The 24,282-nt window shown below is 61.1% G+C and overlaps 3 protein-coding genes across 10 annotated transcripts in view; 2 read left to right on the top strand and 1 right to left on the bottom strand.

The window, feature by feature from the left end:
- The window catches only part of STARD10 (StAR related lipid transfer domain containing 10), a 32,843-nt gene extending 14,472 nt beyond the window's left edge, over positions 1–18,371 (top strand). For all 7 annotated transcript variants that reach the window (XM_008264359.4, XM_070074984.1, XM_051851194.2 and 4 more), the window contains 5 exons: positions 15,095–15,242; positions 15,606–15,709; positions 16,246–16,363; positions 17,684–17,736; positions 17,949–18,371. In XM_008264359.4, the coding sequence (XP_008262581.2) occupies positions 15,095–15,242; positions 15,606–15,709; positions 16,246–16,363; positions 17,684–17,736; positions 17,949–18,194 (669 nt within the window). In that variant the 3' untranslated portion in view covers positions 18,195–18,371. The remainder of the gene's footprint in view (positions 1–15,094; positions 15,243–15,605; positions 15,710–16,245; positions 16,364–17,683; positions 17,737–17,948) is intronic.
- On the bottom strand, positions 8,065–12,429 carry LOC138849911 (large ribosomal subunit protein eL32-like). Its single transcript, XM_070074995.1, has one exon. It carries the CDS (start codon positions 12,416–12,418, stop codon positions 11,915–11,917), a length of 504 nt encoding a protein of 167 aa, XP_069931096.1. The 5' UTR covers positions 12,419–12,429; the 3' UTR covers positions 8,065–11,914.
- A 1,600-nt stretch (positions 18,372–19,971) lies between the features above and the next one.
- ARAP1 (ArfGAP with RhoGAP domain, ankyrin repeat and PH domain 1) overlaps positions 19,972–24,282 on the top strand; it is a 54,894-nt gene continuing 50,583 nt past the window's right edge. For both annotated transcript variants that reach the window (XM_051851140.2, XM_051851128.2), the window contains exon 1: positions 19,972–20,179. The gene's annotated coding sequence lies outside the window, so the exon portion shown is untranslated. The remainder of the gene's footprint in view (positions 20,180–24,282) is intronic.

Genomic DNA, 24,282 nt, shown 5'->3' with positions numbered 1-24,282 from the left:
CCCTCAAGGAGCTCCCAGCTGGGAGCTGAGATGGGCACTCGGCCCAGGAGCTGTGGAGGCCCATGGGGCCACCAAACCAGCTGTGCAGGTCAGGGAAGGCCGAGGAGGAGTGCTGCTTTGGCACTGGGTGCAGAATGGGGAGGAGATTTTGACAGGCTCAGGAGCATTCCCTGCGGGGAGCAGCTGTATCCAGGAGGTGGAGGCGACAAACAGGGGCGTGTGTTTGGAGAGCTGTGTGTAGGTGGCTCGGTATGGGGCTTGGGGCCCAGGTGTCTTAGAGATCCTGGGGTGCCAGGGGAGGGTCGTAGGCAGGGGAGCGGGGGGCGGTGTATGCTGCTGCTGTAGTTGTCTAGGCAGAGGCCGTGAGGCCTGCACTAGGCAGGGTTTGTGGGGAATGAAGCCAGGGATAGTACCCAGAGAGACCTTGGTGTTGTGATGGCCGGAAAGTGGTGGCTCGGGCATGACTGCTGTTGTGCAGGCCGTGAGCGTTCTGTGGGCTGGGTCCTGGGGATGGAAGTGCAGCCCTCTTGGCACTGCCCCGGGGCCCAAGGAACCCTGGTGAGGGGGGTGGGGTGGGGACCCGTCTACTCTGTGTCGCCCTGGGCCTCGAGGAGCCCCCAGCCCCCAGCCCGGCTCCCCAGCCTCCAGCCTTTAAACTTTAACGAGCCCCAGCTCAGTTTCCAGCCGAGAGTCTTTAAACTTTCAGGAGATGAGAGGAAGGGGGAGTCCTGCAGACAGCTGGGTTTGCTTTCTTCCCTTGCGGCAGGGCTGTGGGTGCTCTGTGGATCTGGGGCCTTGGCTGGGCCATTCCGGCTTGTTCCCAAGGGGCTGGTGGTCACGGAGCAGACAGGGTGGAAGCCCTGTTCCTAGGCAGGTGGTCCCTGGCAAGGTGGGGGCAAAGCAACTGGGACCAGGTGTCAGGCTGGCAGCGTCCTCAGCCCCCTTGGCGCCGCTGAGCATCGTGAGCAGTTTGAGGTCCCCAGAGCAGGGCCCCTGCCAGGGGAAGTCCTCTGCCTGTCACTGCAGAGAGCCTGGGGCTGGTGGCACAGGGCAGGCAGGGCTCGTGCACTGCCCTGCCTCCCTGCTTCGTAGCCCGTCTGTGGAATCCTCATGTCCTCGGCCCAGTGCTCCGCGTCTGTGTGCAGGGGCTGCCTCCTCCTGGCGCGCTGCCTCTGGTCTCTGCTTGGGTGCCTGGGCCACTTCGTGTCTTCTTTGGGTTTCAGGCCACCTCCCCCTCCCCCTGGTTCCCCGAGGTCTCCCACCATCTCCTGCGCCCTTGAGATTGCCCGGGACCTGGTGAGTGTCGGGGCGGGAGCCTGCCAACCAGGGGCACGGAGTTCACGTGTTCATTCCGCACGTGCCTTCAGCACATGGCTTATTGGCAAGTGCTGCATTCCGTCCAGGAATTTAGTGGCAGACCACACAGATTAGACCCTGCTGCTGTCCTGGGCTCATATCCTGAGGGGGAAATGAGCACAGAGGAGCTGGGAGCACCGTGTGGCAGGCCCTGGCCTTTCCCTCCTCCCTGTCCTGGAGGGCCGGCCTCTGACAAGGGCTGGTAAGGGTGCGTGGAAGGTGTGTGCATGCGAGCGTGGGACTGCGTGTGTTTCTGTGTCTGGCGTTACTCTGTGTGTGAGTCACACCCCCTCACTGCAGAAGCCGAGTTGTTTCTGATCCAATTCTGTCTCAGCTGTCTCACAGCAGCCCCCGCCCCCGACCTGGCTCAGCCCTGGCTCTGCCCTCCAAGCCCGCTGTCCTTGCCTTGGACTGTCTGTGTCTCGGGGCCTCTGCTTAGGGATGCACTTCTAGCCCAGTCTCTGCCCACCTCTCCCTGGGTGGAGACTGCTTCTGTCCCTGTGGTCTCTGTTTGCCCCCTCCCCTCCCCACCCCCGCCCCGTTTTCCCAGTCCCCATTGTTTATCCATTCAACAAACCTCTTTGCACGCCTCCCGCCTACTCTGCCAGCCACTGTGTCATACTGGGGGCCTGGCAGGGAGGTAGATCCAGGCCATGATGGCCCTTCGTGGACAGGGACTTGGATTCAGGTGGAGGGAGGCCAGTGGCCCACAGCCTAGGGCAGGGAGCCAGGACTTTCTCCAGCCCTCAGTACTGGATGTGGGAGCCGTGGGGGCTGAGCAGGAGCCAGGAGCAAGCCGAGCCCGTCTCAGTGCTTCCCAGGATCAGATGTGGGACTGAGAGTGAGGAAGAGTGGAGGCAGAGGCAGAGCGGGGAGGATGTTTGAGTTTGGATTTTATCTTATTCTGGAGGCAGAGAGAGAGAGAGAGAAAACAGGCAGCAGAGGCTTTCCTGCTGGGCGATGCCGTCGGCAGCTGTGGGCTGTAGGAAGTGCTCTGGCTGCAGGGGACAGATTGGCCTGGAAGCCAGGAGCTCGGAGGAGGATGCGGCTGCAGGCAAGGTCCAGGAGGCCTGCCTGGGCCGGGGAAGGGGGCTGTGGGGACGATCGTGGCCGTGCAGAGCTGGTGAACATGAGAGGGAGGGAGGTGTCCAGAGCCGGGCCAGGTTCCGGGCACAGGAGGGGAAGGGAGCAGGCATGGGGCACAGAGTCTGCATTGGATGTGGTGTGCAGGGTGAGGCCCGAGGGCCGCTCAGAGGCGTTGAGGTCGGAGCCCAGCGCTTGGCTGGAGAGCCGAGGGGGGCATCATGGCCACTGGTGGGCCCCTTGGCCAGGGAGGTGTTGATCCTTGTGTGTGTTGGTCACTGGTCTCCCCAAGCCTCTGCCTCTCCCGTGGATCTGCTTCTCTCCACCTCTCCCAGCGGCCTCCTTCCTCACTGGAATGGTGAGGAGTGGGAGGGGGGTCGAGGTCGGATGTCAGCTGGGTGGCCAGGGGGCGGGGCGGGGCTGGAGGCAGCCCGGGATGAGTCACTGGCCAGCTGGGAAGGGCCTGGCTCCAGGGCTCAGGGAGCCGAAGGGAAGGTGGATGCGGCAGCACTGCTGCCCACCACCACAGTCTCGGGGGCCCACTTTCGAGGAGGAGATGGGTTGGGGGCGTCTGCGGCAAGGTCTGCTTCCCTTCCAGAGGCGAGGGCCTCAGGGCTTGTTGGGTCATTTTGCAGATGGGACCACTGAGGCCAGCTGTGAGGGAAGGAGACCCTGCGCTGCACACCACACTCGAGCTCCCTGTGCTCCAGCTGCCCTTCCTGCTCCTCTCACACCCACAGAAAGCCCCTGGCATGGACCCCTCAGGGACAGGCCTCAGCTGCCCATGTGCTGGCCTGCCCAGGACTTGTTGGGCCCCTCACAGAGCAGGGCATGGGCCTGGGGGAGCAGTCTCGGGGTGGGCTTTGGGGGGTCTCTGGGCTCCCGGCCGGCCCCCTGCATTTGACCTCCCGGGCCACCGGTAAGCAGTAGGTAGAGTCGTCCCTGCTCCCAGGTGGCCACACTCACTGGATGGATGAATGAACGAACAATTAGTTGCACCCAAAGGACAGCTCCGCTTCCCGCTTCCGTGCTCGGTCACCCCGGCATGCACTCTCTTCTTCCCGGCCAGTCCGAGGGCTCCCGGTTCACAGCCTCGTGCCCTCCCCTCCTCTTTTCAGCCGGGTGCCACCTGCTGTTGTGCCCACCTTCAGGACTCAGTGTGCGTGCGTGTGCATGCATGCTCTTCCCTGAGCCTGCATCTCCAGCTTCTCCCCTGTGCTGACCCTGCAGGCTCTGCCCAAGCGTGAGAGGCCCAAGTGGCCCTGGCTCCCCGGGCCTGGCACGGTAGAGTGGGCCCAGCCAGAGGATGATGGACGAGGCCGGGTCAGCCCAGCATCAGCACCAGCCACCTCAGGCCCCCCTCGGCTGAGTGCAGGCTTTCAGGACCAGGGAATAAGAACTTTGGGCTTCTGGACAGCACTTTCTCTCTCTCTCTTTCTTCTTTTTTTTTTTTTTTTCCTTACGATTTATTTACTAGGGGCCAGCATCGTGGCATGGCCAGTAAAGCTGCCGTCTGCAACGGTGACATCCCGTATGGTACTGATTCATGTCCCAGCTGCTCCACTTCTGATCCAGCTCCCTGATATTGGCCTTGGAAAAGCAGTGGAAGGTGGCCCAAGTGCTTGGGCACCTGCACTCACATGGGAAACCCAAATGAAGCTCCTGGCTCCTGGCTTTGGTTAGGCCCAGTCCTGCCCGTTGCAGCCATCTGGGGAGTGAACCAGCCGATGGAAGAACTGTCTCTCTCTGTCTCTGTCTCTATTTCTGTACTCTTTCAAATAAATCTTTAAAATAAATAAATTTTCCAACGATTTATTTATTTGAAGGGGAGAGAGAGGGAGAGAGACGGAGATCTTCCATCTGCTGATTCACTCACTCGCCAAATGGCTGTGATGGTCGGGGATGTTGCATTTCAAAGCCAGGAGCCTGGAGCTCCATCCAGGTCTCCCATTCAGGTGGCAGGGACACAAGTGCTTGAGCCATCTTCTGCTGCTTTCCTAGGCGCAGTAGCAGGGATGCTGGCATCACAGGTGCTGGCTTAGCACAACACCGGCCTCTAGACAACACATTTTTTGTTTTTAAGATTTTGTTTATTTAATTTGGAAGTCAGCATCGCAGAGAGGAGGGAGAGAGAGAGAGAGAGATCTTCCATCTGCTGGTTCACTTCCCAGATGGCCACAAGGGCTAGGGCTGGGCCAGGCCAAAGCCAGAGGCTTCTTCCAGGTCTCTCACATGGGTGGCAGGGGCCCAAGTACTTGGGCAATCTTCGGCTGCTTTCCCAGGCCATGGCAGAGAGCTGGATTGGAAGTGGAGCAGCTGGGACTCAAACCGGCACCCATCTGTGGGATGCTGGTGTTACAGGCCACAGTTTAACCCGCCATACCACTGAACAACACTTTTAGTTAGGAAAGCAAAGTGCAGTTTTTACATCTTATATACACAATATCATAGCCACAGTCACAAGAACCTAAAAATGAACAACGAATCACCCAGAGCCTCAGCTCCCTGCGTGGAACTTTTCCTTGGTTCCTACCAGCCCTCATTCAGAGGTGTAGATAATTTATGCATAATTTAAGCCATGGCGCAGGTACTTGTTTGTATCCTGTTTTGTTCACTTAGCATTGCGTCTGTGGAAGTTTCTCATATTGCTACGGAATTATTAATTCACGAACATTTCCGGCAGCTGCTCCCTACCAGGTCTCTCATGGGAGCTGAGGCTGCGGAGCTGGCTCAGCGCAGCCCTGCCTGGAGGGTCCGCTGCCCCGATGGCGAGGGCACCCAGTCCTCCTGCACCGAAAGGGGCCCACTGGCAGGTGCGGGCCAGTCCGGCCCTCGGCGTCATCTGCTCGCTGCACATGCAGTAATAGACACATGCATGTTGTGGCAGGCATTTTTCCTTAGATTTTTTTTCCCCGTGAGTATAAATTCCTAGTTTTGGGGTTCTGAGGACTGAGATGAAAGCCACATTTATATGATTTTTTTTTTTTTTTTGACAGGCAGAGTAGACAGAGAGACAGAGAGAAAGGTCTTCCTTTGCCGTTGGTTCACCCTCCAATGGCCGCCGCGGCCAGCGCGCTGCGGCCGGCGCACCGGGCTGATCCGATGGCAGGAGCCAGGAGCCAGGTGCTTTTCCTGGTCTCCCATGGGGTGCAGGGCCCAAGCACCTGGGCCATCCTCCACTGCACTCCCTGGCCACAGCAGAGAGCTGGCCTGGAAGAGGGGCAACCGGGACAGAATCCGGCGCCCCGACCGGGACTAGAACCCGGTGCGCCGGCGCCGCTAGGTGGAGGATTAGCCTAGTGAGCCGCGGCGCCGGCTCATTTGTATGATTTCTAGAATAGTTGCCAGATTGCTTTCCGGAGTAGTGGAACCCATCTTTGCTGCCACTTACTGAAACACCTTTACCACCTCACGAGCAGTGGCTGTGTCATAGCTGAGTGTTGCTGCTGCTGTCCCATGGTAAATTAGAACGTCAGTACAGTCGTAACTCGCTTTGCTTTGGCTGTCAGAACAGCTGCAGACCATAAAGCAAAGCCCAGGGTCCCCCCTGGTATTTCTGAGACACCCCTGAGCCCTGTGTCCCTTACGGGAGGGTGATGGCAGGAACAGTAATGTCCCCAAGCACCGTGAGAATGGACAGGAGGCCAGGGCCTCGTCACTGTGGGTCTCCCCGTGACCCGCGCAGGAAGGCCGAGGGCCGAGGCCCCGGTGTTGAAAGGTGACAGCGGTTTGCACACCATAGCCTCTGCTAGCTCACCTGTCCAGCCTGCCACCCAGCCTCAGCTTGCCCCTGAGCACTTGCCGTGTGCCGAGGGGCCTGGGCATTGCGGCACGTTGGTGTGTGACCGTGTATGCTGCGGGAGCGGAGGGGCCAAGGAGCAGTGGACCCCTGGCCCAATGTGGAGAATTTAGGGACAGGGCTTAGGGCTCGCTGCCTGTGCAGGGCCCGGCCAGGCTGGAGTTGGAAGGAGCTGCAGGAAAGGAGGGGAGTCCTGGCCAGTGTCATGTGAGGAGGCACCCTGCACCCCTCCCGCAGGCTACTCCCCCAGCTCAGTGCCCTGATGGGTCATGGGCCTCTCCGTTCTGGGGTCCCCGCTACAGGCAGGTGCTCTGTCACTTGGACTTGCGCTGGCCTCTCTGTAGAGGGCTCTTGGCATTTGTGATGTTTCAACTTTGTGCCTAAGGACCAGCAGGGAGCGTGTTGCCCCTCGGGCAGGGCCTGGGCAGGCAGGGCAGGCCGCGGGGCCCCGGGCTGGAGCTGCTGAAGGCTTTGTGTCCGAGCCTCATCTAATCCTCACGGTGCCACTCTGAGGGAGGATGATCCCCGCCTGACAGATGACGCGCTCGGGACTCCGGGCTCGTGTCCTTGGCCCAGCCAAGGCCACACCACCGGGATGTGGCAGGGTGAAGCGGCTGTGTAGACTGTGAGGTGGGGCTGGTGGGGTTGGTGGGGCTGTGCCACGGCTGCAGGGCACAGAGGGGCTTCCCAGTGGGTTTCAGAAGAGCACGGCCCTGCCTCCCAGCGCAGTGAGGTCTGGGCCTTGAGTCAGGAGGACCCTTTGGCACTTCTGAGTGCAGTGGGCGCAGCATAGTAGCACTGTGGGCTAAGAGGCCTCCAAGTGCCAGCACGCTGGATCTGGCTGGGCCGGTCTGGCCCGATGAAGGCCAGAGTCCTGCACTGTGGGGTCAGGTGCCCCTGGGCTCTGGTTGTCTGCTCCCTCACCATTAGCCGTGTGACCTTGGCTAATGACCAAGCCTTTCCAGCCTCAGTTTCAGCATCTGTAAGATGGGGACAGGGATTACCACCCCGGTGTTGGAGGCTCACAGGTGCTATCTGTAAAAAACTCCGTGTGGTGCTCTTGGCAGCGGGCAGGGGCGGCTGGACTTGAACTTCAGCCCCAGTGGGGCCCAGGGTCAGTGCTCCGGTCTCCTTTGGGGGCTGGAGAGCTGCGTGGTGATCTGGAGCCTCCGTCAGGGCTGTGATGGCTGGGATCTCTCGTGCCCCAGCCCCAGCAGGAGCTCGGCCTCTCACTTGAACCAGGTTCCGTGGCGGGGGCTGGGGTGTCAGCAGTCGTTCCGAGCCAGCTGCTGAAATGCAGCCTGGTGAGGCGTTAGCACGGCCTGCGGGTGTTTCCCTGGCCCTGCTCTGGGCCTCAGTTTCCCCAGTGAAAATCTGGAGTTGCTGTTGAGGAGATCGTCTCCTGGGTTGCCTGGACTCTGGGGTAGTCCATGACCCTCCCCCACCCTCCAGATCCCACGGGTCTGGATCTTGGACCCCTGCCGTGGAGGGTCTCGGGGAAGTGTGGGTGCCCATGTGCTTGCTGTTGTCCGGGTGGGCCTGCGGCTCTCACAGCCAGGACCCAGCCCATGGAGGGGGCCTGTCGCCTCCCCCTGCTGGCGGTTTCTTCGTCCTCTGGGGTAGAGGGAGGTGAGGGGTAGATTGAGACATAGCTGGCACATTGGACCCTGCTCTGTCTTTATTTGTGTAGTAAACACTGATAATCTGGCACCTGCTGGATTCCTGTGTAAAACGCCCTTCTCTGCCCTTTCAGGGGCTCGGCTCTTCACCCCCAGTTCCTGTGCCTCCCTGTGCCTCCCGCTCTCCCAGCCCTGCTTGTCCTGGTCTTTTTTTTTTTTTTTTCTTTTAAAGATTTATTTGTTTATTTCAAAAGGCAGAGTTGGGGTGGGGGGAGGGAGAGACGGAGACAGACAGAGATCTTCCAGCCGCTGGTTCACTCCCAGGATGGCTGCAACAACCAGCTCTGGAATAGGCTGAAGCCAGGAGTCAGGAGCTTCATCCGGGTCTCCCAAGTAAATGGCAGGGGCCCACATGCTTGGACCATCTTCCACTGCTTTCCCTAGGTGCACTAGCAGGGAGCTACATTGGAAGTGGAGCAGCCGGGACAAGAACAGCACTCCTGTGGGATGCTGGTGTCGCAGGCGTTGGCCTTACCTGCTACACACAGCGCTGGCACCCTGCTTACTCTGTTTTGTGAGTTTGTGTCCCTGTCCCTCTTACCGCTCTGCTTGGCTGGGCCTGTCTGGGGGAAGGTGTTCCCCGCTGCCCAGCTGTAGGCTTCTGAAAGTGGTGAGTGGGTGAATGAAAGGAGGGCGCTGTGGGAACCAGGACGAGGCACCCCATGGAAAGAGATACGTGCAGAGCCCCTCCTGGTGTGGGAGGGCGGAAGCCTGCCCGAGCACTTACATATGGCATTGGTCACAGTGTTCCATCCCCCTTGTAGGTATTGTTTTATTTTTTGTTTTGTTTTTAAGATTTATTTATTACAGACAGAGAGATCTTCCATCCACTGGTTCACTCCCCAAATGGCCACCACAGCCAGGGCTGGGCCAGGCAGAAGCCAGGAGTCAGGAGCTTCATCAGGGGCCGGAGCACTTGGGCCTTCCTCAGCTGTTCCCGCCCTCATTTGCATATGAGGAGACTGACACTCCTGGGATCAGAGCTTGCTTGAGTCCCCCCCTAGTGGTCATCCTTGCTGGACCCAAAGATTCTGGGCCATCCCAGCCACTCAGGCCGACTCCACCTCAAGGGATCTGGAGAGAGTGCAGCACCAGGGCCACGGCCTCTGCGCCCCAATCTTCTCTGCTGTGAAATGGGTGTGCGGCAGGCTCCCTGCTGTGACCAGGCCTGAAGGGCTTGCTGCCTCCACGGCTCCCAGGCGGAGCAGCCCGGTTCTGTTCTGGTTTCCAGGGGGCGTCCCAGGAACCCAGTGAGAGGAGCTGATTCGCCCAGTGCTCCGTGGCCCCCCAGTCCCACCCCACCACCTGTCCCTCCCCAGGCCTCTTTTAGGGTGTGGCCAGGCCACTGTCAGCAGAAGCAGAGCTGGGTGTAATCTCCTGCCTGGCGGGGGTGAGGTCCCACTGTGCCAGGCTGCGGACGCCTGCAGACACTTACCTGACCTGGCCGGCTGGCCTGATTCCTCACCTGGACCACCACAGCCAGTGTCCAGACCCCGGGCAGGGCCGCGCTGCTGGCCTTCCTCCACAGGCATCTGAAGCCGGCGCTGCCACCTGGGCACCCGGTCTGTGTGTGTGGTGACTCTGCACACCTGCTGCTGCCCCCACCGGGGGTGCACAGGGGTGCAGCTGGCCCTGGGAAGGGGCGGTCACAGGTGCGATTCCACCTGCTGTTGCTGCCCCTGCGCTTACTCCGGGTCCAGGATCACGCCTGAGAACTCTCACAGCCGAAACAGTGTGCACACTGGGGTTGGGAGGCATTCTGCTGTCCTCAGACACGCACTGAGCGCTCCTGGGTGGTTAAGAGCACAGGGGTGCAGGGAGGCCTTGGTTGTTTTAACGCTTGCTTGCTTTTGTCTTCAGTTTGTAAAATATTTGACAGGCAGAGAGAGAGACAGCTCCTTAACCAGTGGTTCACTCCCCAGTGTCCACAATGGCTAGGGCTAAGACAGGCCGAGTCCAGAAGCCAGGACCTCAGTCCAGTCTCCCATGTGGGTGGCAGGGACCCAGCCACTTGTCCCTTGCTGCCTCCTGCATGCTCATTGGCAGGAAGCTGGGATCGGGAGCAGAGCTGGGACTCAGACCTCAGCACCCAGAAGAGAATGTGGGTGTCCCACAGGGCACCCTAGCCCCCGGGCCTGAGCCCGCTGTGGGCCTGGGCCTCCTCAGCCGCTGTCTGAGATGTGGGCGAGTTGTTTCATCCTCTGAGTTCCAGTTTTCTATGAGGCAGCACATGGACGACACCAGGACTCGCCCCGTAAGTCTGGGGTGTGGCATATCTGGTGTGGCACCCACACCTCTGTCCCTGCCACGGAAGGGCCTGGCTCAGCTGTAGCCTCCAGCCTTTCGCCGTCACATCACTCCCCCCCCCTTTGTTCACTGTCACTCACTCGCGTCCCCTTAGTCTGTTGTAGTCCCCTGTCATGCCCCTGCCACCTGCAGGCCTGTTGTTTGGTCAGAGGTCCCTCGTTTGGGGTTTGCCTGGTATTTCCAGATGGTTCCGCTTACACCTGCATCTCTGGCAGAGGCGTCAATGCAAGGGGTGCCTGCGTCCTTCCCGTGGAATCCGACCAGGCTGCGCCTGGGACGTGTCCTCATGCTGGTGCTGTCCACCGGGCTCGCTCGCCCCAGGTGGTCTCTGCCAGCCTGCTCTGCCATGAAGGAATTCTCTCTCTGGAATCAGTAAGCTTCTGATAGCAAAGTGCTCTGAAGCGGTGTGTAAATACCCCATCCCTCACCAAACATTCCGTTCATTTATTCATGTCGCTACCTACTTTGGTTTCCGGTGTTGCTCAGTGGAATGATAATCCGTCACTGTTGGAATACACAGCTTGTCCCAGGGCTAGCCCAGGCCAGGAGACTTGGAAGCTTGGGGCAAACCCGATGAGCTGGCCGCTGTGGCGGTGGGGCCTTGCGGTGGTCCACGTGGCCTCCGGACAAGGTCTGTGTCACTCTTGGAGTACTTCCTCTCTGACACATGGAGATGCTCCATGCTCATTGTCTATTTCCGCCACCCCAGCCCTGGAGTCACCATTTCTTCGAGAAGACCCAGAATGGAGGCATTATTGAGTGTTCGGCTGTGCCGCCCACGGGAACTCAGGCCAAACAGAGCGCGGTCAGTTAGCCCACACGCCCTGGCCCTGGCTGTTGTCTCTGCCACAGTCACTGTACATGCCCCCTTCCTGGACTGAGCCACCCCACTCCGTGCTCCCACTGGGTGCCATGGGGCATCTTCCATTTCCAACCTGGGCTTCATCTCTGGCTCCTCAGGCTCAGTCCAGGCTTGGAACTGGGGGCTGGATCCATTCATGCTCCTCCTGGACAGGGAAAGATACTTCTTCAGGGTCTCACAGTGAGTGCAGGCTGGAAGCTGGCCTTGAACTTCGGTTTTCTCGATTCCAAAGTGGGGCTAAGGCCTCAGAGCACTGTGCAAGGGAGCGGGGTCCCTGGCACAGGGTGAGCACTGCACAGGCCCTCCGGGGACCTTCTCTTGAGCACTTCCTCTCCTTGCAGAAACAGCGCAGTTCATGCGAGACAATCAGAGCTACAGACAGCAGAAAGAAAGCCACGTATCCTACCGTGCAGAGAGGGCCACTTTTTAAAGATCTGTTTATTTGCAAGCATATCAGAGAGAGTGAGAGCTTCCACCTGCTGGTTCACTCTGCCGACGGCCACAACAGCCGGGGCTGGGCCAAGCTGAAGTCTGGAGCCAGGAGCTTCACCCAGTTCTCCCACATGGGTGGCTGGGGCCCAAGCACTTGGGCCATCTTCTGCTTCCCTTCCCTGGCTCTCAGAAGTGGAGCAGCTGAGACGTAAACCGGCACCCATGTGGGATGCTGGTGCTGCAGGTGGCAGCTGTACCCACCACACAATGCCAGCCCCAAGAGGGCCACTGTTAACAACACTGCTGGCTTTGCCTTCTGAGATTCTTTTTTTTTTTTTTTTTTTTTTGGTTTTCAAGGTTTTATTTAAACACAAATAAAATGCGCACCCGAGCTGCCTACTCATTTTCTTCACTGCGCAGCCTGGCCTTGGGGTTGGTGACCCTGATGGCCAGCTGGGCCGCTCTCTCCACATTGGCTTTGCGGTTCTTGGAGGAGACGTTGTGAGCAATCTCTGCACAGTAGGATTTGTTGCACATCAGCAGCACCTCCAGCTCCTTGACGTTGTGGACCAGGAACTTCCGGAAGCCGCTGGGCAGCATGTGCTTGGTCTGCTTGTTGCTCCCGTAGCCAATGTTGGGCATCAAGATGTGGCCCTTGAATCTTCTCCGCACCCTGTTGTCAGTACCTCTGGGTTTCCGCCAGTTACACTTAATCTTGACATAGTGGTCCGACTGGTGGCGGATGAACTTCTTGGTCCTCTTTTTGACTATCTTGGGCTTCACCAGGGGTCTGAGGGCGGCCATGGTGCCGAGGAGAAGGCAGCCACCTCCGGAGGCAGCGCCGAGAAAGAGAAGGCCTGAGATTCTTCTATGCATATTCTCCCCAAATGAAATGAACATATTTTCTTAAAAAAAAATTTTTTTTTGTACAGGCAGAATGGACAGTGAGAGAGAGAGAGAGAGAGAGAGAGAGAGAGAAAGGTCTTCCTTTTGCTGTTGGTTCACTCTCCAATGGCCACCACGGCCGGTGCGCTGTGGCCAGCGCACCGTGCTGATCTGATGGCAGGAGCCAGGTGCTTCTCCTGGTCTCCGTTGCAGGTACAGGGCCCAAGCACTTGGGCCATCCTCCACTGCACTCCCGGGCCACAGCAGAGAGCTGGCCTGGAAGAGGGGCAACCGGGACAGAATCCGGCGCCCCAACCAGAACTAGAACCCAGTGTGCCGGCGCCGCAAGGTGGAGGATTAGCCTAGTGAGCCACGGCGCCGGCCTCTTTCTTAAAATTTATATACTGCGGCGCCGGCACACCGGGTTCTAGTCCCGGTCGGGGCGCCGGATTCTGTCCTGGTTGCCCCTCTTCCAGGCCAGCTCTCTGCTGTGGCCAGGGAGTGCAGTGGAGGATGGCCCAAGTGCTTGGGCCCTGCACCCCATGGGAGACCAGGAGAAGCACCTGGCTCCTGGCTCCTGCCATCGGATCAGCGCGGTGCGCCGGCCGCGGCGGCCATTGGAGGGTGACCCAACGGCAAAGGAAGACCTTTCTCTCTGTCTCTCTCTCTCACTGTCCACTCTGCCTGTCCAAAAAAAAAAAAAAATTTAAAAAAAATTTAAAATTTATATACTTATTTTCATTTTATTCGAAAGGCACACACACACACACACAGAGAGAGAGATACAGGGAAGGAGAGAAAGAGCTTCCATCTGCTAGTTCACTCCCCAAATGCCTACAACAGCCAGGAACATGGAATACAATTTGAGTCCCCCACCATAGGTGACAAGGACCCAACTACCTCAGCTGCCCCACTGTCTCCCAGGGTGTACATCAGCAGGATGCTAGAACTGGAAGCAGAGCTGGGACTCGAACCTGCACTCGAGGGCTGTGGGCTTCCCAGGTGACATCTTAGCTGCTACAGCGAATGCCCTCCCTGTTACCTGCTTTGGATGGGCAGCGTTCATTTCCACAAGTTTTCACTGAATCTTAGAGCACATCTGTATGTCACCAGTTGTCCCCAAATGTCCCTTTATTTTTCTTAAAGACTGATTTATTTGAAAGGCAGAGTGGCACAGAGATAGGGAGAGACAGAGAAAGCTGTGTTCCATCAGCTTGTTTGCTCCCCAAATGGCTGTAATGGCTGGGCTGGGCCGGGCCAAAGCCAGGATCCTGGAACTCTGAAACTCCAGCCAGGTCCCCGACATGGGTGGCTGGGGCCCAGGCAGTTGGGCCATCCTCTGGTGCTTTCCCAGGCACAATAACAGGGAGCCGGATTGCAAGTGGAGCAGCTGGGACTCAAACCAGTGCTGCAGTATGAGATCCTGGTGTCACAGGCAGCAGCTTAACTGGCTGTGCCACAGTGCTACCCTGCCCCCCCACCTCCACCCCATGTCCTCTACAGCTACAGCCAAATCAGTATGCAACCCAGGATCACACTTACATGTGGCTGCTGCATCTCAGTGTCGCCCAGTCCCTTGGCTATGACCCTGAGCTGTAGGAGACTGGGCCAGTAGCCTTGCAAAGCATCTCACTCTCTGTCTTTGCTTGTGTTCTCATGGTGTTACTTAGCTTGTTCCTCTGTCCTCTGAGGTCACATCCGGGGCTTGACAAGTTTCTTGGCAGTTGGAATATGCCACAGGGGTGGGTGCATCTTTTCCTGTGGCATCCTTTGTGGCACCACAGCCTAGTCCTCCCTCGAGTCTTTGCATGTGTCCCCTGGGAGCAGAAAGTGCTGTGTGTGGGTTCCCTCTGCACCGTCTGAATGCCAGTTCTGGGAAACCATTTTAAACTACACGAGATAACTGGTTCATTTGCGGAGGGAAACTTGATCACAGAGGTTGGACTCTGGGTGAGAAAACAGAAAAATCACAGACCAAGGACACTGACCAGCGTTTCATCTTGCTGAGTGCAACTGAGGGAAACCTGGTCCTGTTTGCACTTGCTCCCCGGACATGTGATCCGGGTTAAATCCCAGCTCTGCTGCTCACCAGCCGGGTAAGCTTGGGCGAGTTACTTAACCTCTTTGAGCCTCAAGTTCCTCCTTGGATTTCTTGTCTGGCAGAGCTGCTGGTTGGGTTCCATAAAACAAGTGCTTGGCCGTCTTCTCCCCAAGATGGAAAGCCCTTTGAGGGCAAGGCTAATAAACAGCAAGAAATTGAGTGCTTTCTGTGTGGCCGGGTGACGAGGACTGTGGGAGGAGAAAGGTTGCCATTTAGGCACCTGTTTGCCCCCAATACTTTCACTTACTGTGTACCTGTGCCAGGCTCCACGCTGAGTTGACCGTGAGCCTCTGCCCATGAGTGGCACGGCTCCTGGCTGTGGGAGGGCACAGACACAGAGGTTCAGTGTGGGGGAACCTAAGAGTCTGGCTGGGAAGGCTTCCTGGAGGAGGAGACTAGGTCAAGGTGGGGAGGTGGTTTCTGGAAGCAGGTGCTATCCATCTCCTGGCACAGGAGGCTTCTGGGGGAGCTGGCCAGGGCATGTGGCAAGAAGTGCATCCCCGCCGCTCCCTGTCATCTTCTCTGCCCTCCCTTCACCTGCCTGCCTGCCCGTGTCCCCCGGCCCTGACAACGCGATTGTCTTTCTCCAGTGCCGGATGGAGTGCCGCGATGTGCCAGCCGAGACGCTCTATGATGTCCTGCATGACATCGAGTACCGGAAAAAGTGGGACAGCAACGTCATTGAGACCTTTGACATCGCCCGCTTGACAGTCAACGCAGACGTGGGCTACTACTCCTGTGAGCAGGCCGGGCACACAGTCCCCCCCACCTCCCTCCCAGTGGCTCCTGTCGTGGCCGGGGAGACCCAGGGCTGAGACGGAGGACCAGCCCCCCTGAGGTGCCTGTTCATGCCTGCACACTTAGGTGCACACTCGTGTGCGTTTGCGGACTCATGTGGACATTCCACACACCGCGACACACGCACACCTACAGCCGTGTGCCCAGCCGTGGCCACACGTTCCTAGACACACGGCTCTGTGTGCACTCGCTCACAATGGCACTGGTTGGTTTCCACTCACACACACCGGCAGGCCTCCCTGCACGTCTGGCCTCCGCCGTGCCCTCTCACAGCCTGGCTGAACACTCCCTTGCCCTCCACAGGGAGGTGTCCCAAGCCCCTGAAGAACCGTGATGTCATCACCCTCCGTTCCTGGCTCCCCATGGGCACTGATTACATCATTATGAACTACTCAGTCAAACATCCTGTGAGTTGAGCCGCCGGGCCTGCTGCGTGGCTGGCCGAGGGTGCCACTGTGACTTCCCTGAGCCCTCGGTCCCCCCCATCTCTTTCCTGTGCAGCCAGGACAGTGGCTTCTGGCTCCTGCTGAGGCTCCCGTGTGGATCGGGAGAGGGGGCCGGGGGCCTCTCTGGTGGGTGGGTGGGCTGGGCTGGGCTGACTCCTGCTGGCTGCACTGGAAAGGCTGAGAGGCTGGTCCTCCAGGCCTCCACGAGGCCAGGCCGCCATGATCTCCCTGGGTGTAGGGGACAGGCAAGGACAGCTGGCCTGGGCCCAGGTGAGTGTGTGTGTGCTCAGGGTGGGGGCTTTCCCCAGGGGAATAGGGAAGCACCGAGAAGAGAGCAAGGATGACTTGGTGTGGTTCTTCCCCCGCTCCTCACCCCACCACCTGCCTGACCTGGCACGGACGCTCAGGGAAGTGAGCTGTGTGTGAGTGCCTGTGTGCATGTGTACTCCTCCCCTCCTCGCCCCCCCAGCTCACTTCCCTGTGCCTTCCATCCCCAGAAATACCCACCTCGGAAAGATTTGGTCCGAGCGGTCTCCATTCAGACGGGCTACCTCATCCAGAGCACGGGGCCCAAGAGCTGCGTCATCACCTACCTGGCCCAGGTGGACCCCAAAGGTGAGGGCTTGGCCTGGCAGCCTATCCTGGGCTCCTTCCCTTGGCACAGCAGAGGGGCATCTGTGGAGAGCTGTTTTGTGTTCTGGGAGTTGTTGGAAGCGAGGATTGTGACTTTCCAGTGGTTTAGAGAACTTGGGCCCGGGTGCTGCCGCTGCTTCTCTGAGCACGTTTGTGGCTCTCCTGGGCTCCCACATGCCCAGGCTCTGGCTGCTCCCGCTCTGTCTGTCTCGTCAGCTCCCAGCCTTTGGCCGTGCTAGAAGCCTGGGTGTTCCAGGCCTATCCTCTCCCCCACCATGGCTTCCGGGGCAGCTGACCACATGCCTCTCTGCTGAGATCCAGGTCCCTGTGGCTGTTGGCCCCTGGCCATTTCCCTCAGGGTGCATTCTGGGCAGCTGAGCTCACTGCTCTGCACTCTGCACTCACCACTGCCCCACCTGGCCCAGTCCCCCTAAGCCTGCCTTCCACCGCTGCCGCATCCCGTCTGCTTCTCCAAGGGCGCTGCTGACACTCACTCCCCTCACACTCGGCCACCAGAGGACGGGTTCTAGAATGCACTCTTCCATCCTTTGCCCTCGAGCCCTCTGGGGCTTTCCCTGTCAGTCCTGCTGTGCACGTCTCGCCCTCTCTCCCCTCCTTGTCCAGGCAGCCAACTCCTCAGCCTACACACACAGCTCCGTGCCCTTTCTTCCCCTGCAGGGCTGCCTCCTCACCTGATCCCCAGGGAGTCACTGCCCCCTGCTGGGTGGGCCCACTCCCCAGCACACCAGCAGGCCCCAGACGGGTGTGCCTGTGCCTAGGGGATGGTTAGGCCCCTGCTTGCTTCTCTGCCCGGGTGAGCCTGCTACCCAGTGCTCTCCATCAAGGGAGTGTGGTGGAGCAGACACCTGGGAACGAGGCCGAGCGGGGCACTGGGCTGTGGGGCCGGGCCAGTTGATCAGCCAAGGGGACAGTGTGGTCAGGGAGGGGTCTGGAGGGACCAAGCCTCGGGGCCTTCCCAGCAGAGGGGTCAGGTGTGAGAAGGGAGGTCAGTGTGAGGGGAGGGAAGGGGCCAGCTCAGCCGCCCTGGCTCAGAATTGCAACCCGGGGTAGCCCCCAGCTTACCCAAGGTTCCCTTGGGTGTGCTGGCCTTTGGTATTCAGTGGAGGGACATGGGTGCAGAATTGAGCCCGGGACCTCGGTCTGAGGAGGGAGGAGTTGAGGACCAGACGGTCTCCCCTCTTCCTCTCTACCCACCCATCCCACCCCCCCACCCCCGGCTGAGGGCGGGTGGCGCCCGAGGCCTCCCCCTGCCCTCTCCTCACACCCTCCCTGCCCTCTCAGGCTCCTTACCCAAGTGGGTGGTGAATAAATCTTCTCAGTTCCTGGCGCCCAAGGTGAGTGGCCCTGGGACTGGGCGGGGGCTGCAGGCTGCGGGAGAGGACTCCGGGATGAAGGGTGGGGCCGAGGGCGGAGTGAGGGCTGAGGGGCGGGGTCAAGCTGGGGAAGGAGTCCCGGCATTTGGAGCTGCCAGTGCGGCCGGGAACGGGAGCGGGAGCGGACGCCAAGAAGACCTGGTCCCCCGTCCCGCGCCCCGGCGGGCCCGCAGGCCATGAAGAAGATGTACAAGGCGTGCGTCAAGTACCCTGAGTGGAAGCAGAAGCATCAGCCGCACTTCAAGCCGTGGCTGCACCCGGAGCAGAGCCCGCTGCCGAGTTTGGCGCTGTCGGAGCTGTCGGTGCAGCACGCGGACTCGCTGGAGAACATCGACGAGAGCACCGTGGCTGAGAGCCGCGAGGAGCGCGCGGGCGGCGCCGGCGGGGAGGGCAGCGACGACGACACCTCGCTCACCTGAGCGCGGCTTCGCTGCAAGGACCGGACCGGACAAGACGGGCCGGGCCCGGGGACCGCGGGTCCTCCCGCACTCTCTCCCCTCCACCCCCGCCCGCGCCTCGGGGGGCACTGGGCTCGGGCCCAGGCGAGTGCTGCGGCCCTGCTGGACACAGCCCCAATAAACGATCCCACAGCCTCAGCCGGCTCCTCCCTGTGCGTGCATGCCGCCCCCCGCCCCCGTCGCTACCGCGCCCCGCGCCCCCGCCTCTGAGGATCGCATTGGCAGTGTGGTTGCTGCTCACCTGGCCTTTGATGCTTTAGGCCGCCGCTCGTTTCCCACGTGCAGCCGCAGCTGCGGCGGGGCCACCGCGCCCTCCTGGCCCTTCCTCCCCGGCTGTGCTTCATCTCACTCTTCATCTACCTACTGGCCACTGCCCTTGGGGAGGGAGCAGGCCTGGCCAGAGCCTGGGCTCAGAGGGTAGGGGCGGACTGGACGCGGGGGCCGCCACTCCCCTGTCATCGCAGAAAGGAGGGCGCGGACATAAAGGTGGGGCAGCATGGCCTGGAGCAGGGAGGGTCTTGGACTATAGGGCAGGGCTCTGTGATTTGTGCCCTTCTTGGGTCATCTGAGACCTCAGGACTGTGGGAGCAGAAGTGGTGGGACCTCTGGCTCACAGGCCCCATCCCGGTGCCCATGCTCTGAGGTCTGGGCAGGGCTGCCTCATCACCGCGCCACCGTCTGTGGCCCTCTGCTGCCCAAGGGACACCCCACCGCCAGGTCCAGAGGAAGCCCCTGCACTCCGCTCATCCTGATGGCTTTGCCCCTTTATGATCCTGGGACCCAGGCGGTACCCCTGGAAGGAGGCACAGTCTGCTCAGAGTCCACACTTTCCCCCCGGGGTGCAGGGTGAGTGGCCGCTGGAGGTGGGCGAGTGATAATCTAACTGGCCAGGAGTGGTTTCACTCCCAGCCCAGCCCAGCCCAGCCCAGGTGCTTCTCGGGGCCTCACTCCCTAAATCCCTGGCCTGGGCTGGTGGGTTTTGCCTCCCAGCAGAGCGTGTGGGCGTGTGGGGTGGGGGAGCTAAAAGGGCTGCATTGTCTACCATGCGGCCCGGCAGGTGGCAGGGGCTTAAATGAATGGCACCTTCCTCCTCTCAGGATAAGCCCCGCAGCCACCCAGTGTGCACGTGGTGGAGCAGAAGCCCAGAGAAGTTAGAGCTCTGGCTTGGCCAGCCTCAGAGATGTCCTAGAAATGCCCGCCTGGCCTGGGGCCCTCGCCGGGACGGGGAGGATGAGTGAGGCTGTCCGGCTCCCTAGACTGGTGAAGGTGCCTAGGTGCTGAGCCCCGCGACAGCCTTCAGCCCAGGGAGCCTGGGGCGCTGGGACTGGGCAGGACCCTTTCCCACTGCCCTGCCCCTGGAGGAGATGGTGAGGGATCACAGAGGGGTGGAGTGGGGTTGGGGAGTGTGGCCTTTCATATCGGCCAGAAGAGGGGTGGCGAAGGTGGGAAAAGCAGGGAGAGATGGAGACTGGGGCGGCGGCTGGTGGGCGTGTACCTGGACCTCTGGAGACACACAGGACTTGCAACCCGGAGGGTCAGGAGAGAAGGCCACAGGGACCCGCGGGTCGGGCCAGAGAGCCAGGCGCTCGGCCCAAGGTCCGCTACTGGGCCGGGGGCGGGGCCGGGCCGGGTTCCGGCCCCTTCCCCCGCCCCGGGGCGTCACGTGGGGCGGGCGGAAGCGCCCCGTGGGGTGGGCGCGCCCAGCCGGCGGCAGCGGCGGCGGCGAGTTGGCGGCGGCGTGAGCCGGCGGCGGCGGGGGATCCCGGGTCTGTGCGTGGAGTCTTCACTCCAAGTAGATCGGAACCGCTGCCGGGTATCCACGTCCCCAGCACCTCGCCAGGTGTGGTCCGAGCTTCCCCATTCTGCGGAAGGGAACGCCGAGGCCGCACGCCGACAGCGCGCCTTGGCGCCGGCTTCCCGGGTCGGGTCGGTCCTGTGGCTTGGGGGTAAGTGGGCCCCTGCGGATGGGCGGTGGGGCCATGGACCGGAAGAAGGGCCGGGTCGCGGGGCTTCCAGCTCTTAGCCCTTGGCCGTGCGTGCTCCTGGGCTCCAGAGCCAGTGCTCGCGGGCGCCCCGGTTTTCCTCTGTGAGACCGAGACTGGCACCTTCTTGACTGCTGAGCCCATTACAGTTCTGCAGATCCGTGGGACCCTGTGCCCAGGACCTGGGGCTCCCGTGACCTTGGGCAGGCTACTTCCGGTCTCTGCACCTCAGTCCTCAGTTCCCCACCGGTAAATGGGGGCACGGCCTCCCAGGAGCCCCTCCCTGGCCCAGTTGCTGGCGAGAGGCGGTGTGTGTGTGTGCTGAATGGGGCCAAGCTGGGAGTGGATGGCTGGGACTGGGGAGCAGAGGCATGGAGCACGGGCTGGGCGCCACAGGGTGGGTGTTTGCCCTCAGATCTTGAGCAGGGGTTTTGGGTGCTGGGAAACTGCCCCCTGTGCTTCCTCCTCCCCAGGGCCCCTGCCCTGGGGAGCGGCCTTCAGGGACAGACGATGGGTGTCCTGGGCGGGTGGAGGGGAGGATTTGGTTGTGTGCTTGGTTTCCACAGCCCAGAGCTGCTGCTGCTGCTGCTCCTCTGTGCTGGGGGTGACCGCCCAGTGAGATCATTACAGGGCGGAAGGAGCCGGCACAGCCAGGAGACAGGTGTGGGCAGGTGCGGGCCCAGGGCAGGAGATGACTGTGGGGTCCCTGCAGTTAAGTGGTGGTTTCCAGGGAGGGGGCCCGCCCTGGGAGGGCGCCCGCCCTGGGAGGGCAGAGTGTGTGCAGAGGCAAGAACTTGGGTGTTGCCAACCTGCTCAAACGAGGGATGGCAGGGGATGAGCGAGGCTGGAAGGGGTGCAGCCCAGGGCTGCTGAGGGAGCTCCTCCTGGTGTCTCGTGGCTGGTTGCCGGGTCTCGCTGCCTCCCCACGGGCACTTGGCTGAGTAGCGCAGGGCGTTCCAGGCAGAGTGCTGGTGACTGGTGAGATGGAGGGGCTGGGACCGCCGAAGCCCCCACTGCCCCAGGCTGCACCCCACCACCTGGGCTCCAGCCGTGCTCCTCTATATGTCCCCCCCCGCCCTGTACCCCACTGTGGTCCTCAGGGACTTTGGTTCTGCCATGGGCTGTGTGTTGCTCCCTCCATCCTGCCCAGGCTTCCCGGCTCATGGCGCAGCTTAGGAAGGGTCTCCTTGGAGCTGTCTAGGGGGAGGGGTCCCACAGAACCGTAGACTGACTGGGGCCTTGGGCCTGGGATCCCTGTGCAGCCACCAGCACAGCCCTGTGGGACTTTGCAAGGGTTCAGACCTCCTCAGAGCCTCCATCTCCCCATCTGTAGGATGGGGCGATAAGCCCAAGCCTCAAGCACCCAAGGAGAGACTGTGCTGGGACAAGAATGAGGCCTGAGTCTGAACCCTGCCCTCAGCATCGAGCATTTGAAGGAAGGGAAAGCAGAACCCAGGGAAGGGGTCCATTCAGCAGGCTGGTGGCCCCTGACAGCATGTGGGCTGGGCCGGACCGGGCTGAGGGCATGTGCAGGGAAGGGGGTCCCCTCCTCTCTCCAGGGCCTCTCCCCTTCCTACCCCACTCTCCCTTGGCTGAGCTCAAAGCCAGCCGCCACTGCCCAAACAAGTGGCCTCTGTTCCCAGGAGAGGGGGAGGGGAGCAGCCCTGGGCTTCAGGCCCGTCTGTCCGGTGCGCTGACCCTGGCCCCCCGCCCCTCGCTCTGGGTCTTAACCCTTGGGAGCCTGTGCTGGGCCCTGTGCTGCTTGAGGGATGACACCCCTTGGCCACCAGCGCTCCCTGCTGCCCTTTTGCGGGCCTCCATGGGTCGTGTTGCCTCCGACGGGGATGCCGAGGAAATGGGGAAGGGCAGAGGGAACGGGGTGAGGGAGAAACCGGCCAGTGCAGCTGTGGTTAGGGACCCCTTGGCCCAGAGTGGGGGAGTCCGAGGCCAATGGTCAGAGATCAGGCCAGGGCACCACAGGAAGCCCTGGTGGGGGTCTGGCCCCACCATGACTCCCGGTCTGGCCCCTTGGGGGTCAAGTGAGAGGAGGGGCGGGAGCTGCCTTTGGGTGTCCACCAGTGCCACACGCTGCATGGCTGCTGACCTCTGTCACTGTATGGCGCCACACGCTCCAGATCACAGGGCAGAGCCGGGCCTCAGAGAGTGATGACGTGGGGGTGGGGGTGGGTGCCAGTGGACACACTGGTAGCACTGTTGCAGGAATCCTACTGTGTGTTACCCATTTTAAAAAGATTCATTTATGTATTTGTTGGAAAGGGAGAGTGACAGAGTGAGGGAGGGACCCACACCTTCCACCCTCTGGTTCACTCCCCAAAGGCCGAAACAGCAGGGGCTGGGCCAGGCTGAAGCCGGGGACCTGGAACTCCTTCTGGGTCTCCCATGTGGGTGCCCGAGCACCTGAGTCAGCATCTGTTGCCTCCCAGGTGCATTAGTAGGAAACTGGATCAGCAGTGGAGGAGACGGGACTCGAACTGGCGCCATGAGAGGGGATTCAGTATGGGATATGAGCATGCTAAGTGGGCGAGTTAACCTGCCGTGCCGCGAGCCTCATCCCTATTAAACCATTTAACCCTGCCAGCAACTCTGGAAGTTGTGTCCCATTCTACAGGTAGGGAAACTGAGGCACAGGGAGGTTGAGCACCTTTCCCCAGGTCCCAGTGAGTAAGTGGTAGAGGCAGGGTCAGGACCCAGGCGTGTATTTGCTTCCGGAGCTCAGCCCAGGGTGGGAGGCACTGAGGAGCTTTCCCTCGGCTGGCCAAGGTGGCCTGGAGCAGAACCCTGGGCGGGCAGCTGGCCCCTCCCCCGGGAGCCGTCGTCCTCAGCGGCTCAGTCAGGCTGACTCAGCCCCTCCATGGCCCTGAGCAGAGGGCCTTCATCCTGTCCCGGGCGGGGGGGGGCGGGGGGGGCTGCTGTCCAGCCGGAGAAACAGTTGCGTCCTGGGAGCTTACGGTGTGGCAGGCAGGCAGCTGAGGTGTTCATGTACTGGCTTCATTAAATGGTCAGCGTTAGTCTCAGGAGCCAGGGAGGCACTGCTCCCATCCCGCAGAGAGCAGACTGAGCGACTCGGGCTTAAGTGGTTTGCCTGGGATGGTCCATTACGCTGTGCTTGCCGGGAGAGCCCTGAGGGGACGCAGGAGATCCCAGCCCAGTCCCAGCCTGGGAGTCGCTGGCCTGCGGCAGGCGGAGTCAGAGGGCCTGCTGGCCAGGTGGCGTCGCCGGGGACTGCAGGGGTCTCCTGCCTGCACGAGCGACCTGTTGCAGGCAAGAGCCAAGCGTCTTCTCGTGCTGTCGGCCCTGGCTTTTGTCTAACACAGGGCTTCTCTGAGACTGACGAAGACGCTGAGGTCAGCAGCCAGCAGGTGAATGCCTGTGGTCTTTCAGCAGTGGACAGAGAGAGCCAGGATCGGGCCCAGGAGGGCCCTGAGGCCTTGGCCGCCCCCCCTGCCTGGGCCTGGCTGGGGTCTCCCAAGGCCCTGAGCTGCCTGCAGATGCTGCCCACACTGCCTGTCACAGGGACCAAGTCTTCCCACCCCGACCCCATGCTGAAGGCTCTGCCCCTGCGGGGTTGTCCTGGTCAACCTGACCCGGCCCTCTGCGGCCCTGGGGGGTGGGCTCAGGGCCAGAGAGCCATCCCTGGGCATGTGGCAGAGCCCTCGCTGTCGCTGTCTTCAGGTTGTGGTGGCAAAGATGCCGGGATGGGGGTGACCTCTCACTGCCTCTCTCCCTCCCTGGTCTGGTGCAGGGACCGGGGCTACACTTGGAACATGGGGAGCCTGGCTGCCTGCACCCCCTCCAGCCAGGCCAGTGCAGGGTTGGTTCTCGCCAGAACAGGGCAGGGCTGAGCGGCCACTCTCCCCCCATGCCTGGGTGTCCCCAGCCAGCTTCCTGGCTCCTGCCCCTGGGCGTCCTCTTCTCCCCTCCCAGACAACAGTGCAAGACCAAAAGTCTGCTGGGAGTCAGGCCTGGCGTCAGGGACCTGCTGTCTGTCCCTGGCCTCGAGCCCAGGGAGAGGCCTTTGGCTGGTCATGGATCGTCCATCCGTGTCA

The sequence above is a fragment of the Oryctolagus cuniculus genome, chromosome 1 (genome assembly GCF_964237555.1).
Source record: "Oryctolagus cuniculus chromosome 1, mOryCun1.1, whole genome shotgun sequence".
Lineage (NCBI taxonomy): Eukaryota > Metazoa > Chordata > Mammalia > Lagomorpha > Leporidae > Oryctolagus > Oryctolagus cuniculus.
Note: the sequence above shows the minus strand (reverse complement) of the source record. Positions and strands in the feature narration are given on the sequence as shown.

Bases quoted from the DNA above. Each gene is read 5' to 3' on its own strand.
- LOC138849911 (XM_070074995.1), bottom strand. From the start codon at position 12,418: ATGTTCATTTCATTTGGGGAGAATATGCATAGAAGAATCTCAGGCCTT.